Genomic DNA, 17,954 nt, shown 5'->3' on the forward strand with positions numbered 1-17,954 from the left:
GCGCAGAGTCCAAGGTGGGGCTCCATCCCAGGACCCTGAGATCATGACCTGAGTCAAAATCAAGAGTTAGACGTTTAACCGACTGAGCCACCCAGGCACCCCAAGAAATTTAAAAAATTTTAAGTGTGAAACAAGAGAACAGGACTTACCATACTTTTACAAACTGAGGGATTTTTAAATTATGGTCTTTTGGTATATTAACGGCTCATATAGAAACACATGATCACTTTCTCTTTTCACAATTAAGTAGAAGACAATGAGAAAATATATACTTTGATGTTTCCATGTGAGAGAATTTGAGAATACCTGAGGATTTTCCTCACTGCAACACATGGAGTGCATTTTGAGAAAAGGGACACATCCATTTAGGGAAAAAAAAGTTAACATATAAAGCATTCTCATCTCTGGGTGATAAGTGGAGCAAGATACCAAGACATAGTTTCTGTGGGTCTTTTCTCCCTTTATAATTCTGAAAGTTGAACATTTAAATTTCACAGCAATATAAAGTTTACGATGCAGGAAAAGAGCCACTAAACTTCCTGATTCAACTTTAGCGATTAGTCCTGGCATGGTATTGTATCTCATCTCTGTAGTGCTACCAGGAGCACTACTACATAGCACGACTACTCGCTATTTTATCTTTCTGTATTTTTCTAGCATTTCTCACATTGTCCTGCTCCTAACATGCATGCAATGAATGTTTAACAAGAATATTTTAGGATTTAAGTCGATTCATAATTTAGAAGATGATGAAACACGTTGAAACGAGGTAACGAAGGGTCGTGGTTTGTTATATTTTTAACAAGGTAGAATTTTGCTTTCTACAACTAAACTGACTAATTTCATAATGGATTCTTGTTAAGTTTACCTAGCCTCTTTGACCCCTCTATTTGGGTTCTTTGTTTTCCAACTGGTGACCAGTTTATGTTAAATCAATCTGCAAATCATTCAGTCTTTTCCAAAGATTTTTGGTAATACTATCGATTACTTCTAATTTCTATAGTAAATCAGTGATATAGCTTTTCTAGTATGTTGCTATGTACCTTGCTCAAATGCTTGCTGAGTAATGTTTACAAAATTCCTAAACCATATTTTTGGGGTGCCATAAGCCAGAGACAAAATAAATTTCCATCTCCATTTTTCAACAATAACAAAATTTAGAATACACATAAAAATCCACATGCAAATTCTCCTTGAGGGTTTTATTTCTAATTAAGAATGTAATTAACTGAACATAATCAAAATCATTAGAGACATAAAATTTCATTTTTTTTTTAAAGAAACTTTTTCAGTTCACAGAAATATTAGAAGGCAATAAAAATCACACTACACAGGGCGCCTGGGTGGCTCAGGTCATGATCCCAGGGTCCTGGGATCAAGTCCCGCTTCGGGCTCCCTGCTCCTTGGGAGCCTGCTTCTCCCTCTGCCTCTCTCTCTCTGTCTCTCATGAATAAAAAAAAAAAAAAAAAAAAAAAAAAAATCTTAAAAAAAAAAATCACACTACACAGACTTGCAAAAGATATTAAGTAAATTAAGTGTGTAATAGTTTTTTATTGAATTGTATTGAATGCTTTTTACTTAAATGCACAAAGTAGCATTAAAATATTTATTAATGATATTAATGAATGTTATAATTTGGAACTATTGTTAGTCTTATTTTAAAATTTTCATTTTTATATATATGTCATATACATAAATTTGTATATATGTTATGTGTTTCCCCTACAAATTATCTCCTATCTTCAGTTAGGTTATATTTTAATGATATCTGCATTATTAGTGCAAATAAAATCATATATATCTAGTATAAGCATGAGAATATGTGACTATGTTTATTTAGATTTAATTTACTTCTCACTATACAGATTTAGTTTGTTTTTAAAAAAAAAACTGTGGAAAGAGCCGAGATGCCCTTCAACAGATGAATGGATAAAGAAGATGTGGTCCATATATACAATGGAATATTACTCAGCCATCAGAAAGGATGAATACCCAACTTTCACATCAACATGGATGGGACTGGAGGAGATTATGCTAAGTGAAATGAGTCAAGCAGAGAAAGTCCATTATCATATGGTTTCACTTATTTGTGGAACATAAGGAATAACATGGAGGACATTAGGAGAAGGAAGGGAAAAATGAAGGGGGAGAGATGAACCATGAGAGACTATGGACTCTGAGAAACAAACAGGGTTTTAGAGGGGAGGGGGGTGGGGGGATGGGTTAGCTGGGTGATGGGTATTAAGGAGGGCACATACTGCAAGGAGCACTGGGTGTTATACGAAAACAATGGCTCGTGGATCACCACATCAAAAACTAATGGTGTATTGTATGGTAACTAACATAACAATAAAATTTAAAAAAAAAACTGATGTATGATTCACAAAAAAGAAAGAGAGAGAGAGAAAAATACCATTCTCTAAAGGAACAGGGACAGACAATTCCATTATCCTTTCTTCTTGATCATGTCTTGTATGATTTGCAGCCAAACTAGCCCATTGTGAAACCCAGCGTTTGTTTCCAGATGATGTGCCTTCCTAAAGGAGAAAAAGAAGGGAGTGAAATCAGTCTATTTAGTCAGAGAGTTCTATGTAGTCACGTTATCCTGTCATCCGAAGCCATATTTAAACCTCACATTGCCATATTATCATTAATTAAATTTCCTCATATATAGAATGAAGATTCTCTAGGTACCCCTTTTAACTACATCTTATTATTACTGTAAATGCAGTATAATTTTCTCTACTTATTAATTAATACTAATGATGGCACTAAGATAAACACTTAGAGCTTAAATTTACTGTGGCTGAACAAACGTGGGTCTATTACCACAGCCTTATGGCTAACCAGTGGAGCTGGCTCTACTTCATTCTCTGGAACAGGAGTCTAAAGCTTCTCTAGCCCTCTAGGTGCTTCTAGGAATCAGACTGGTTCCAGAGTCCCAAGAAGTACTCCATCTGCCACATCATGTCTTTAGGGATTTCAAAAACTAACCCACAGCTTAAGACTTCTTTTATAACACTTTACTGTTTCCAGAAGAAGCCAGAGATCACTTAACCTTTAAAAATTTTTCTATAACTAGTCTGAATCTAGACCTGTGCACATCTAGATCTGGCCTTAAGGCGAGTGCTCTTTGAATCATTATAGTCAAGTGTGAAATGGAATTTAATTCATGATATGGTTCCACAGACTTACGGACACATACTGGTAATTTTTAACACCTGGGCAATTTGGCATTTAATATGGATGATCTAGGGAATATAGAAAAAAATTGTGTTCCCTCATGAAAAATCTAAGTCAAGGCTTAATTTTGAGACTGGAATGACAACTAAAGTTTGGAAGGTTATTTAACCAAAATTGTATTATGAAAACAATACCTTAAGTATCAGATTTATTGTACTAAGGATGATAGGCTAAAAACTGATGAAGTATTTCATACACACTACATATATGATTTCAAGAATAGGTTAAAATAATAAGTATACATAGTGACATAAATACAATGAAGCCTAAGGATTCCTCCAAAGCCTGCTGAATCCTTGAATTCCCTTTCAAGATTCTGTGCTAACTGCCCACAGTTCTCAGCATGAAGAAGTACCAGGGCTGCTCACACCCTCACTGATAGTAGAACTATTCCTGGAAGAGTTTCTCGTGGCTTGTTTAGGTGATTCCCATATTGGGGCTATATATAAAGTCCACTTGAAATGGGTTGAAGGGATAAAGAAGGAAAGAAGGAGCCTTACAAAGTTCATGTTCATCAGAATTGTTGCTAGAGCAATTAGAATACCAAAACACTGTCTCAGATAAGTATCACTTGCTTTCAATAAGGAAATTAAGCATCTTATGAAACAGAAACTAGAATTAAAATTCTCTAAGATTAAGGAAGAAAAAACAACACTAAAATACATACTTGCTTTCAGGAAAAAGTAGACCATTAAGGAACATTTTAACATAAATAAAAAAACAGGTGGATTTACCTATTGAAATATTTTATTTATATCCCATACAAATATCAACATTTTATTTATTATTGTTTTATTTATATTTTAAGTTACCTCATTTCCTGAGAGGTAGTAGTAAGGCCTCTTACGGTTCAAATTCTGGTAGTAGTAAGGCCTCTTACGGTTCAAAACGTACTAGGCTTTTTGACTGTGTCAACTTAATTTCTCTATATTTCAGTTTCCTTATTCATAAAATGGCACAAGAAAGATCCTATTGGATGTAAGCTCTTATTGTATGAATAAATTATAATCAATTAATACTTCTCAGTTATACACATCTTTCACATTTCGCTTTGACATAACAATGTGGAATGACATTCTAGTATCATTCCCAATATGGGAATAACTATTTGTTGAGGGCATAAATCTCAGGCTGTTACTCTGCTGAGTGCTTCAGACTTCACTAACTCCCTGTAAATAGGCTTTATCAACAATCCCGTTTGTAGATGAGAAAACTGCAGCTAAAAGGAGAAGTGTCCAACACAAAGGCGCTCTGTTAAACGTGGCCGCTCAGGGATTTGCACTCAGGTCTTCCCGGCTCTACTGTACCAGACTGACTCCCTAACTTTGTTGGCCAAGCCATCCGTGATTAACTTCATGTTAATCCGAATCACATCCGGGACTGCACTGTACCCGCACTTATTGAGGTATGCAAGTTCTATCTGTCTGGCATGATATTCAGACCTGTCCATGCTAACTACATGCCCTCCTAGGAAGTTTAAACAGTCAGCATGTAGCCCATCAGCTGCTTTCTGAAATTAACATTGTCCCTTCACTAATGAACATAGTAACATAATTTAAAAGAACGTAACAACAAAAACTGAAACAGAATTACTGCAAAATTGCTTTAGGCTTTTATCAGAAACTAATTTGTGAGAATTTAGTTTTTAGAAGAACTTCCCAGGTGGATATATCAATTACTTAAAATAATATAATTACAAAAATGATAAAAATTTACATTTTGTGTGTGTAAAAGTTACATATGAGGAAGGGATGTATACCTCTGAGTTGTGAAATCCAGGTGTACTCAGCGGCTTTCTTTCTTCCATTACTACTGCAGCAGAGCTGAGAGCCCAATCTTTTATCAGATCTTTATGCTTTTCATTGATAATAGGCCTATTATAATCCTGATTGTCATCTACTCCAAATACCTAGGAGGAGAAATTATTTTATAAATGAAAAGTCTGAGCACCAGATTACTAGGGATAGTATCAGTAACTTCAGAGGCAAGTAAAAATACTCTGAATTAATTTCGATGGGTAATTCACTAGTGAAGGAAACATGTTTAAGGACAGGGTAACATCCAACTGAAGCAAGAGTTGGAAAGAAAAACGGGGCTGTGGCAGCTTACTTCATAGTAAATGAGACTATCCTTTTTAATATTTAGCCAAGTACTGTTTGATAATAAAATAAATATTCAGGACATTACATCTGATTTGTTAAAAGATGTTAATAATTTTAACTATTATAATAATGCAGAGTTAGGAAAGAATACTACTTCAGCTTGTTTCCAGCTTGTCTCTTTGCTCTATTATTTTTGAGAATCATGCTGCAAGGCTATAAGCATACAGCTGATTTCACTGGCATACAGCTGATTTCACTGGTTCCTTCCCTAACAAATGTGTAACATTTACATGCATGAATTTAAATTATACTTGGAATTTTCTAAGGTCCCAAATATCAGATTTTGTTGTATGATCTCTGTATGGAGTACAGCATGATCTTCAAATTTTATTTGCCTAAAAATTCATCGAAAGGCCTTTAAAAGGCAGATCCTGGGTCTCCCCCAACAGACCAGCATTTTCAATAAGCAAGTCGACGATGGTTAACACTTGTGGAATATTTAAACACAGAGAACAATAATCATGTGCTCAATCAAGGGCAGGATCTGAGTCTTACTGATTTCCTGGCACATAACAGGCTGGAGAATGGGGTAACCTAACAGACTAGAAAAAGGTTATAACTACGTAAACTTTAACATTCCATTTTACTAATAAGTTTCTTTGTTCCTGATGCTTATTATTTATAGATTTTATTTGTGGCTCTAATTACTACAATAAAGAAAAATATTGTGTTTGAATTGGTACTTTGTAGAAAGGATCTTTAGAACATAATCAAAGGGCCTTCTTTGGTATACAAAGGAAAAGATACCTTAAGGTAAACTATTTTCTAGAAAGCTTTTTAACAATCATACAGTATACCTGATAAATTCTGAAGCCCACATTTAATAAAGGAGACATCAGATTTTCAAATTTTTAACTTTTAAAACTTGGAAATTTTACCACTAGGTGGCCTTATTACTTAATATTTTATTCAAATATAACTACAGTTTTCAAGAATTGTGATTTAATATCTGTTGAACCACTCAATATTTGAATTATCTCTGCTTTAAAAGTAAATTGTATATTGCTAATTTTAAATCAAATATGGATTTTAATAACACATGGAAGCACAGTTTACAGAAGGGAAAAAACAGCCCTGTTTCATTTTGTTAAACACAGAATTGGTAAGTTTAACAACAACAGTAAAAAAATGCTGTGTATACCGTTCCATGGGTTCTGCCTCCAGTCCCACTTGTAAAAGAGCACAAATCAGAGCTACTTGAGTTACTTGTGACTGTCTTAAAATAAAAACTTAAAATTATTTCTAACTTAAGTCACTGACCTCCAAATTTACTGGAATCCTTATTTTTATAATCACGGAGTGAAAATCTAACTCCAGTTTGCAAGTAAAATAAAAGCACGCACATGTGAGTACTTGCATGTGCTATTTGGCATGTTAATAAACGATCTCAGGTGATTTTCTGATTTGGTAGTATTTACTTCTACTTCATACTCAAAATGCACTTCCAAAACTTGTTTTCCTCAAACATTTAAGCACCACCAGTTTGAAGTAAAACATAATAAATCTCTCCCAATCACTGACACTACTTTGACATGATAACAAAATACATGCAGACAAAGAAGCGATGCTTCCAGGGAAGAGAAGCTGAAATTGTACAGAAAGAATACTGAGGGGGCGCCTGGGTGGCTCAGTCGTTAAGCGTCTGCCTTCGGCTCAGGTCATGATCCCAGGGTCCTGGGATCAAGCCCCGCATCGGCCTCCCTGCTCGGCGGGAAGCCTGCTTCTCCCTCTCCCACTCCCCCTGCTTGTGGTCCCTCTCTCGCTGTGTCTCTGTCAAATAAATAAATAAAATCTTAAAAAGAAAAAAAAAAAGAACACTCAGGGGACTTTTACAGATTCCTTGTAAAGCACCAGAGACAGCTACGTATATACCTGTCAAGAGTAGTTAAATCATCACCTGTTTCCCAAACAAGTGACAGGGCCTGAAGCACAACTGTGGGGGGAAAGAAGTCTCCAAAGTTCCTACCTATATTTTTTTGAGTGCTTTGAAAAATTAATGACAGCAATGACTACCCAGCTTGAAATCCCTATCCTCTTTGTGTCTTGCTACAAAAACATCCACTTGTGAGAACTTTCATGTGAAAACAAAGAGGACGTAAACATCTTATACTGTGTCTGTGTGCTTTAAAGCTATCAGAGTTTTCACATTTCAAAAAGCACATATAATCTGACATATGATCCAATAGTTGGACAAGACTTGAGACCTAAGTTTGCTAGATCTTGCCATATTTTCATTGTAGGCTTTGTCCCTAGGTGATTTCTTCCACATCCGAGGCATCCCTCCATCCACAGGCAGCTGCTCACTTATCATCTCTCCTCATAGACGGCTCAAAGATATTTCAAATGCAATGTATGTCAACCCGGGCTTATGCTTCTCTTCCCTTTCCTGGGCTCAGGGACAGCCCCCAACTTGATATAGTACAAAATCAGGTTCTCTCATTCAGCTAGGGACTTTTTTTTAGGCTAAAAGTCTAGACTGAGGAAGGGAGAGAGATCAGATACCTGTCTAATTATTATGCTTCCTCTCTAATAGAGGCCACCCCCCATCCCAAGTTTGTCAGTCAGTTTCTAATTCTTCCAGGTGGGAACAAAAGAAAGGAGGAGGGGATGGGAATAGAAAATTTCCTTTTGAACTTGCACTATCTGAGCTCTTTGGGCCTGGCAAATGCTTAAAGATAACTCATTCATCTTAGGGGTGGAGAATGTTCATGCCTCTAGGTCCCTTGATTGAGGCAGATGCATCTCTATTTTGGGCAGTGACCCATGACTCCCTCCTGTGGCCTCCAGGTTTAGGGTAAGAAGACAGCACTTCCCTCACCATCCTACTCCAAGAATTATGGAACATGTCCTCTCTCTTTTCCTCTGGATGTGTGCATATGCTATTTGGCATCTCACTTTGGGATTTCACATCTGTATCTCAGCGGCTACTCTAAACAATTTTAACAACCTGTTCCTGAGGTACGGTACTTACTATTTTTGCAGGCTACTGGGCTAGCCACCAGAGGTGCTTCAAAAATATGTGTAACTTAGTCCTTGTTCTCGGAAGGCTGAGGTCTAATACAGGAGGCTTATAAAGAAAAGAGAATGTCACCTGAACCATGCAGGGGCACTCTGTAGTTAAAACAACATTTCTTTAAGACCCAGACTATATTTTTAGATTTTAGTTTTAAATTTAAAGAAATGAAATACTCTCCAGATGATAAAGGTCTAGTACGTGCAGTACAAACCAAGGCTTTGAAAAGTATGACCTTGGTTTTTTCACCAGTGTATTATCATCATTGTCACTGTTGTTTATTAATTCAACAGTAATCTAACTTTCCATAGAAATGAGAAACATAATGGTAGGTTAAACATAAAGCTTTTGTGGGCTTATTTTAAATTAGCTGAAGAACAGTACTGAAGAACTGAAGAACAGTATTGCATTCGTATATCAATCAGATCGAAGTGTCCAAGTAAATGTGCACTCAAGTTTCAACCTCAGATGACTGGAACAACTCTTTCCTCAATGAGCAAGGACCGCCTGGGTAGAGAGAGCAGGGTCTCTACCAGTTCAAGCCAACAGCAAAGGTTCCCATGGCCTATGAAAATCACTTGACGCATACTTTAAGAACTATGCAGAATCCTAGCTTCTAACATCAGGGAACAAAATCAGGAAGACTTAATAGAGGAGAATTTCTTTAAACATACAATTTTCCATAAAAAATCTAATTTCATTTTTAAAAAGAAAAATCCCTTAAAAGTCAGTGGAATAGGTGGTTCTAAGAATTTAACACTGTGATTTTTATAACATTTGTAATCAACTTTTAAAATTTAAAATTCAGATAAAACTATTAGAAAAAAGAATGGGGTTAAGAGAGACATTTTATAATTTATCATGGTATGTACATATATGTACACGCATGTTCACAGCAACATTAGTTACAAAAGCCAAAAGATGGAAAGCGCCCAAATGTCCATCAGCAGATGAACAGATAAATAAAATGTGGTTTATCTGACACACAATGGTGTACTAGTCATAAAAAGGAATGAAGTACCGACAAATTCTACATCATGGATGAACCCTGAAAATAGGCTACGTGAAAGCAGCTGGTCACAAGAGGCCACACAGTGTATGATTCCATTTATGTGAAAAGCCCAGAAGCAGCAAATCCATAGGCACGGGAAGTAGATTAGTGGTTGCCATGGGCTGGGAGAAATGGAGCGGGGAGGGTATCTCTTTTTGGGGTGAAGAAAATGCCGTGGAATTAGAGCTGATGGTTGCACAATGTGAATGTACTAAAAGCCAATACACTTTAAACGGCTAAAATGGTGAACGTCCTGTGAATGACATTACCCCAATTTTTTAAAAAAAGGCACCATCTAGTTTGATCTTCTCCCTTTTTACTTCTGCCTATGTAAAAACATGCTCAGATCTCTGCCCTCTCCCTGAACCTACCCTGTGGTCCTTGATTCTTCCCACTCCTGAGGAGTATTATACCCATGCCTCTTCTCTTTCCAGCACTGCTTAGCATTCTTTTTCTATTAGCTCCTCCTTTTCTATCTTTGAATTATGCTCAGGTCTAATCTCACGCATCTACAGTTAAAATGTCCAATTTCTCGCCTCTTTATGGCTCATTTCCTTGACATGCATTCCCTCCTTTCATGCCTAAAATCTGGGTGCTCATCAATGACCATCGTACCTTTTCCTTGATAAGCAGATTTTTAAGTGCTAAGCTGTTAGCTGGGTATTGCTAGAAACTCAAAGGCACATCTGGTCTTCTGCTAGTTGAGGCAATTCCCCTGAAACTTATATGTGTATTTCTTCTGATATAACCTCTACTCTTTTGCAGCCTTCATACTGACAAAGTGAAGCTTGTAACACATACAAGGTTTTAAACTATGCATTTTATCAAGTTATGTTAGGATCAAGATACAAACTAGTTTCAGCAAATAAAAAATATAGGAAAACTTGTTTGTGGAGGCCTGGCTGAATCTGACCAATCTATAAATTCATTAATTAAATTAGCTAATCTATAGCTAACCACACACAGATACTGACAAAAATCAAAGAGCATGTCACAAAGTCTTCTTTCTCATTATTCATTAAAAAGAGACTGTCTACTACATGCCAGGCACTGTTCTAAGCACAAGAAATACAGAAGTGATCAAGACAAGTAAGGTCATTCTAGAAAGAACCGGCAGAAAGTAAACTAGCTAGAGGCAAGTTCTATAAGGGAAATAAGACATGGTAATGTGACAGAGAGAAAGAAGAGGTGAAGAGCAGGTCTACTTGAGACAGGAAGGGGGGAGAGAAAGCCTCTGAGAGTGAACGAAGAGAAGGAAGGAGCAAGGCATGCGAAAACACAAGGAAGAGCTTATGTGCTGAGGGCATGGTAGTTGGCAAGTCCTATAAGCAGGAAAATAAATAAGATTTCATATAATAACACAGGAAAGAAAGGGGGGAGCCTAGTAAATGTTATTAAGCTTCTGACTGAAGAGAGGTGAGGGTTCGGATGTGAAGCTTTGAGGACGAGCAGAGCAGGAGAGGTTTCCTGTACCCGAGACGTGCTAAGAGCAGCTGAGAAGGGGAGAGGAGCAGGAATCAGAGTGACCAAAAGTCAATCCTCCTGATAAAGATTTTTCTTTAAAAAATTGCTTAGTGAAGAGAGGGCAAGAAAGATTAGTAGAAGAGGAAGAAAAATGAAGCCCTCAGAATTCGCCGGCTAGGAACTGCTATTTGCTTTGGCCCATTAACTCAGATTGTTTCTGGACTGGCAAGAAGTTGAAGAAAATGTTAAGTCCAAATGAAAATGCTGCCCATTATCAAGGTCCCCTCTCACTGCTCGAGGCTCTTCGTTGATCTCCTACTCTGTAGTTCCCACACAAATCTGATTCTGTAGCCGAGTGGACACAGAACATGCTGCCGTTCTGTGTTCTGTCTGGCACTAGCACCTAGATTTTGACTCTGGTTTATCAGGGTTCCCCTGGCTCCGACTTGGATCTAATCTAAACTCTTGCTGTGAACTTCCAAACTGCTTACAGCTGGATCCAAGTTCTCAGCACTGGCTTTCTTCCTTCTGTGTTTCCAGTCTTGTTAGAGCTTTCCTGGTTCTGGATTCCTCCCCTACCACCTGTTGCCTGTAGAGGAGCACAGGTAGATACAAGGCCCGTGAGAGAAGGGAATATACTCCTAAGAGGCATTTGGGAGGGACATATGTTGGCATGGACATGTGGACAGGAATCCAAACTCAGAGCAGGGAAAGTATCTGGCAGAACTGGTCTATGGAATGACATTTATGGAAAATACTTTTTTCAAGATAGAGCCTCAAGCCCTCTACAATGACCAAATTTTTTTGTTACATTAATATTTAACTTTCTGTTCTCACTACAAGTTTTTCTCCCTTAGCCTGGAAGGCTAGGAAATAGCCCTGATTCAAGTCCTCCCCTTCCCTCAGCGGTGTCTGTTTTGATGGAGGAGTGGGAAGAATAAGCCGGCACTACGATGGGTTCTCTAGATACCACAGGGAGGCCAAAGGAGGGAGAGCTGGGGAGGCTATTACTACTATGGAAGACAGTTACCTTTAATCCAAGCAGTCAACAGCACTTTCTTATTATAGCACATCTCCACGTCAGCTTAGACATAAAACTCAAGAGGTCTTTATAAATAACAAGCATTTGTGTTAATATCATATAAGAAGTGAATTTGGGGACAATGCATAAAATAAGGCTACCTACTGACAAACACACAGCACAAAAACATGAGCCAAAATGCTGTAATCCCATAACTTGGGGTCTGGTGAGGGGACATTTCAGTACCCTTTAACTACAACCAGCAGAGAAAAACAAAGATATGGTATTTCAGCTTGATAATTTTTTTAGAGAGATCCTATTTTATGTGCATGCAACTTTTCCCAAGAAGCAAATACCTGTTCTAATTATCTTCTTTAGGCCCAGGAGTACAATGTTATTTTGGGGAAAAACTGAAAAGGCATCCAGTGCTGTATCATGTGATACTGTGGCTTACTCACTTCCTTTTGATTCTGTTTTGATTCCAACATGCTATTTTCTCTTGGTTTTCTCTATCTCCTCTGTGTGATTCTTTTCAGCCTCCTTTGCCCACTCTTTGTCCACCATTGTTCATGTTGCTAAGAACTTCCACTCTTTGTCTCCTCTCCCTCTACACATTCTTTCTAAGTAATCTCATCTATTATTTTGCATTGAGCTACTCTCTATTATTTCCCAAATGAGGATGTTAGCCCAGATCTCTTACCCAAGACCCAGATATTTCTATACCTTTCTATCCAGCCGACTACTGGACACATCGGCAGCTCCTTAATTGCCTTCTCTGCTTCTGGCCTTTCCAATTTTCAATCCATTCTTCACACTTCTGACAGTGATTAGATGTCACTGCCCTATTTAAAAGTTGTAAGGGATTCCCACCAGCATTAAAAACTCTAGAGTCCTTCGTATGATACACAAGGGCCTTCCATATCTAGTCAGATCTCATCTCTCTAAAATAACTGTGGTCCTCTGAACAAGCCCTCCATACTCCCATGCTCCATATCTGAAACAGGTGGCTCCATATTTCTGGAAAACCCTACTTTACCACCCCTGTTACAGGATTGATTCCACCTGCTTAAGAATGAGCTCAGCTGACAATTAAATTCAGTATTTACTGAGGACATATAAAATACCAGGCCCTAGGTTCCCACAGTTACGGAATTTACATTCGTGTGTGTGCACGCGTGTGCATGTTTTGGGGGAGTGGGGCAGTGAATAAACAAATAGGAAACTATCTTCTCTTGGGAACTACTGATCCTTTCTCCAATAGCTTATGTCTATCAAAGCATTCGTCATACTATCTGTAATTCATATGTTTTTACTTGTGTATTTCCATTCCTCTGCAGACTCATGTCCTGAGGGGAAGAACTGTCTTTTCAATTTGAATCTCTCTCTTCTATCACAAAGGGTGGCATACAGTTGATACTGAATAAAGGTTGCTAAGTGAATAAATCAATGAAACAAGCCAGCTCTCAAATGATGGGGTAAAAAAGGAAAGAGACCACACACAAGTTTTCAGGGCCAAACAACAATTAAATTTAGATGGAAAGGAGCCAAAGGCCCCAACTTCTGTCCACACACCTAACTCATCCAAGCAATTTGAAAGGACACTAGTATTGCTCCTACCCTCCCAGAGTGCTGCTTATGCCTTGATTCTGGCTAGTCTCAGTCTGTTTTCTCTGTGCCCACAGTTACCTCATCTCCTTCAGACACTGGACTCCTGCTTCCCTGCTTTTTTTTTTCCCAGAGCCTGATTTTAGCCTGAACTTGGCTTCTGGCTTTAACCACAACTAGTAGAGTCTCAGTTCTTTTTCTCTGTATTCACAAGATAATGCAGTGACTCTTTCCTATAGTTATGGGCAGCTTTGTTTTCTGGTTTACACAAAGTAGGAATAACTCTGAATTAGCCACTCATTCACACACTGCCATTACTCCCCTAAACGAATCCTGCTTTAAAATCTTAGTTTTCTCTATCCAGGGTGGTACTGTATAATTTGCCATTGAAAAAAAGCTACTTATGATAATTACAGACAGCAGGTAGGCCCCAGGTTTTGGGGTCCCCCTCTCTATCCAGCAGTTTCCTGAGTCTCGTGTGTAACAGTGACTTCTTTCTTGGCTTTCTGCTGTTCTGGATGGGCCTCTCCCTTGCACTGTCACTTCCCCTTGGGCTTCAGATCTGACTCAGGCTGAAAGAACTTTCCAGGATTTATCAGTACCTTGTGCAGAGACCCACATGTGGAGACTCCTAGTAAGGGTCCTAACACCGCTAACATTTTTAGAAGTCTTATTACAAAACAAGCATTGTGATACGCATTTTATTTTTTATAAGGCCTGGTGAACTTTCTTCCATTTTAAAGAAAAAAGAAAGAGAGGTTTAAAGATGTTAGTTTACTCAAGGGCAAGGGCACCCATCTAGTGCATGCAAAGTTTATACTTAATCCCAGATCTGTCTGCCTTCAAGTGCTGATGTTCTTCAATCCCGTAACAGAATCCCTCAGTGTAAAATAACCTCATGAAGAAAACACCGATCACTATGAATACAATATCCATAAATCAAGCAAAGGCATAATAGGATAAAATTAATATTAATCTGAATTTTAAAACTTCTTACTATTCTCCTTTTCAAAACCTATTTTTATTTTGTATTTTACAGTATTTTCGATAGCAATATTCTTGTTCTCAGTAACCAAAGGGAAAATTTGGAACTTTAAAATAACCTGAAGGAAATATTATCAATTCCCAATGATGAAAATAATTCAGAATCACCAAGAGTCATTTTCTGTGCTAAAACTGTTGTCTTTAGACTTCTTTTAATATAATCAGGAAACTCACTTTATTCATCTGTTTCTTACTTGCTTTATTTTTCTTATTAACAACTGTCATAACATTGCTCACACAGCATCTATTTCGTAGGGTAATGGAAGTTTGACGTTGTATGCTCCAACAGTAAAGAATTTTGAGCATGTGCTCAATATAAATGCATGTTTTGAAATTGTATACATATGCCAATATAATAATAGATTGCATACACAGGAGAACATACCCCAAAATGGAAATAAAAGCTAAAAATTTAAAAGTAAACATAAATCCTAATAATTTTCCCAGATCCCAAAGGTTTATTTTGTTTCCCTCCTGAAAGCCCTGCCTGTAAGCTCATCATCTAAACTAGGGCACCTCAAACGTTAAGATACATACGAATCACGTGGAGATCTAGCTTTTAAAGCAGATTCTGATTCAGTGTATTTAGATCAGGGCTGATATTTTTTGATATTTCTAATAAGCTCCTAAGTTGATGCTAATGCTGTTCACACTCTGAGTAACAAGAACTTAAACAAGAGGTTGTTGTTTAGCCAAACTTAAGCTGCTGTTTTCTAGGGGGTAAAATAAACAGCTGATTCTAAAGTCAACTTTCCATTACTATGGGCAAAATTGATAAAAACTGCTTTTAAAACCATTCAACAATCATTATACGCATTAACCAATAACATCAAAGAACAAATCTAAAATGTAAATCATCATCATGGCTGGGCATACACTTAAAGTGGCTGAATTCGAGTATCATAATGAAACTGATTCTGTTTTCATATACTTCTTTTCTATCTCCAAAGGCAGCAGTGAACAGAAAGGAAAGAAAATAAGGACAAAGAACAAAATTGACTAAAACATAAACACTTTCATCTGTTTGTGACATGAAATTAGTAAGCAGGAAACCCGTGGTTAACTATTATCAGCTGACATTTATGTTTATGTCAGAGGCACAGCAGCCTGGCTTTGTTTTATAGTTTTTATATAAATGCAAAGTGAGGACGGTCACAAAAGTACATGGTTTTAAAATCCTATCTTAAACTTATACAACTTTAAAAGGTCCAAAGAGCTTAAATGTATCGGACTTTACATACATAAGAAACTCAGGCAAAAGTTCAGAATATAAGCAGAATAAAATCGGAAGGCACTTTGGTGTTATTGTTAATCTTGTAGTCCCCTCACAAAATCCTAACATTCCAGTACCACTGACTGCATGAGAACACTTCATGCTGACTCTCCAATAATTTCCAACAGTCAAATACACCAAAAGAAAACTTCCACCATCCCCAAATTTCAGTTATTTACCTTGTCAATCATTTTTCTTGCTTCCACTTCCTCACTGTTGGGATTCTCTAACTCAATGGTATAAGTACCCTTGTCACTTTGGTCATCATCATTATCCTTTTCAGAAGTGGCAGAAGTAGGTTGATTTTTTAACATTTTATCCATCTCCTGGCTTGGTTTGTGCCCAAGACTCCCTGAACTTCTTAACAATGCAGTCTGTAGGAAGGGAATGGACACCGATGGCTCCTCGGATTTCTGTTTTAACAATTTCCCATGTGGAACACCATGCCCCCCTCTGTGATGCGCAGAGCTAGTCTGTAAAGACAAAGAAACCACTTTGGCATCTGCTGTTGGAGATTTTGTTTTTTCAAGTTTTGTATGTGGTGTTGAATAAGTAGTTTCCTGACACAAGATTCCCGCACTCTGAGTAAAAGAATATGACCTTCTTTTTCTGGGATTGTCTTCATCAAAGAATGCAATCATAAAAGCAGTTTGACTTACAACGGCTTGGTCTTGAAGCTTTTCAGTAGCCTGGGCCTTCTGGAGCTTTTTCTGTTCGGAATGGTGGCGCCTTAAGTGTTCCTCAAGAGCCGCACGTTTGCTACAGCGCCTGTGAGCCCCAGCATTTTCTGAATCGCTTTGTGTACCATCGTCATGTTTATTTCCTGGACACAAAAAAGAAACCACATAATAGAGAAGGAAAAAAATCCCATGTAGAAAATTAGACGCATATACAAAAGTGCTATTTGTTTTTTGCCCCCTCCCCCTTTTCAAGCTAAGTCATATGTTCTTTTCAGTAACAGGCTCTGCAAACTTCCCTCAATTGCAATGCTCACATTCAAATTATATCAACCAACAATGAGGGCCTTTATAAACAATTGAATGGGATTGCTTTTCTTTCTCCAAATTTTAACTTTATAATGATTCATCAATGCCTTAACAGATAAGCAATGTTGTATCATCTGTGATAGTCTGTACTTATAACAGTAATAAATATTAATCCTGCCTCCAAACCTTATACTTTAAGCAATCAAAAATCTGCTTCAGCATGAGAGGCAAAGAGAAAAAAGGGTGATCCCAGAGGCACTTATCACAACACAGTAAAAGAGAATACAAATGCCATAAAAATGTGATGAATTTTAACTTTCAACAATGTTCAATACTTCTAAAAGTACAGCACACTTTCAATTAAAGTATGCAAAATGTTAATAGGAAGATACAAATCTGTAGTTTCCACCAATTAACTACACACTTTTTTACAAGTGTCTTTCTAGCTGTGGGAATTTTTGCAAACTTAACAATTGTGCTCTAAACTCTGGTGGCTTCAAAAGTTAAATAAAGCATGCTAAAGGCCTATCACAAAAAAGCATAGTCTATGAAATCCTATATAAATGTAACCACCTTCTGGGCAAATGGCAGAGTGCTAAATATAACCAGCTAAAAATCTGTCTTCTCTATAAAGCATGTACAGTCAAGTTAGAATACATCTGAATTTTGAAACATCAGATTCCTAACAGAGGTTTTCTGTTACCCTTAGTTCTACTAGGAATTCGATGCAAAACTTTATGGAAATTATTTTTCAATGATTTAGAATTCTCAGTATTTAAACAAATACATTAGAAGAAATAATCAAATGATAATTTTATTATTACAGCATACATTTACTGAAAAGTGAAGAATTACTCTACACATGTTTTAGACTGAATCACAAATGAGGGCTTCAATGCTCAGGCTTCTGCAGAAGTGTAAATGTGTCTAGTCAACTACGTGCAGTCAGTCCCTGGATCCCAGGACTGAGATTAAGCTTTTCCTGGGCTACAGATCTGAGTCTGAATACCTGCTGAATAACATAGTAACAAAAAAGACAATAATCAGAGCTGAAGGCCTGTTGGGTAGGAGGGGCAAAGGGCATAGGTCCAA

General features: G+C 37.4%; 1 protein-coding gene across 13 annotated transcripts in view; it reads right to left on the reverse strand.

Moving 5' to 3' along the window:
* Positions 1 to 17,954, reverse strand: part of CEP170 (centrosomal protein 170) — a 137,403-nt gene that overhangs the window by 31,316 nt on the left and 88,133 nt on the right. For 6 of the 13 annotated variants that reach the window (XM_088017164.1, XM_088017162.1, XM_088017160.1 and 3 more), the window contains exons 9-12: positions 16,536 to 16,699; positions 16,056 to 16,349; positions 5,003 to 5,152; positions 2,414 to 2,537 (exon numbers count right to left, since the gene is read on the reverse strand). In XM_088017164.1, coding sequence (XP_087873290.1) covers positions 2,414 to 2,537; positions 5,003 to 5,152; positions 16,056 to 16,349; positions 16,536 to 16,699 — 732 coding nt within the window. Of the gene's footprint in view, positions 1 to 2,413; positions 2,538 to 5,002; positions 5,153 to 16,055; positions 16,700 to 17,954 lie in introns of all 13 variants that reach the window. The other 7 variants (XM_088017167.1, XM_088017165.1, XM_088017166.1 and 4 more) reach the window with 4 other exon arrangements.

This window comes from Eumetopias jubatus, unplaced genomic scaffold (genome assembly GCF_037043125.1).
Source record: "Eumetopias jubatus isolate StellerSeaLion01/CBP00866 unplaced genomic scaffold, mEumJub1_p1.0 scaffold_12, whole genome shotgun sequence".
Lineage (NCBI taxonomy): Eukaryota > Metazoa > Chordata > Mammalia > Carnivora > Otariidae > Eumetopias > Eumetopias jubatus.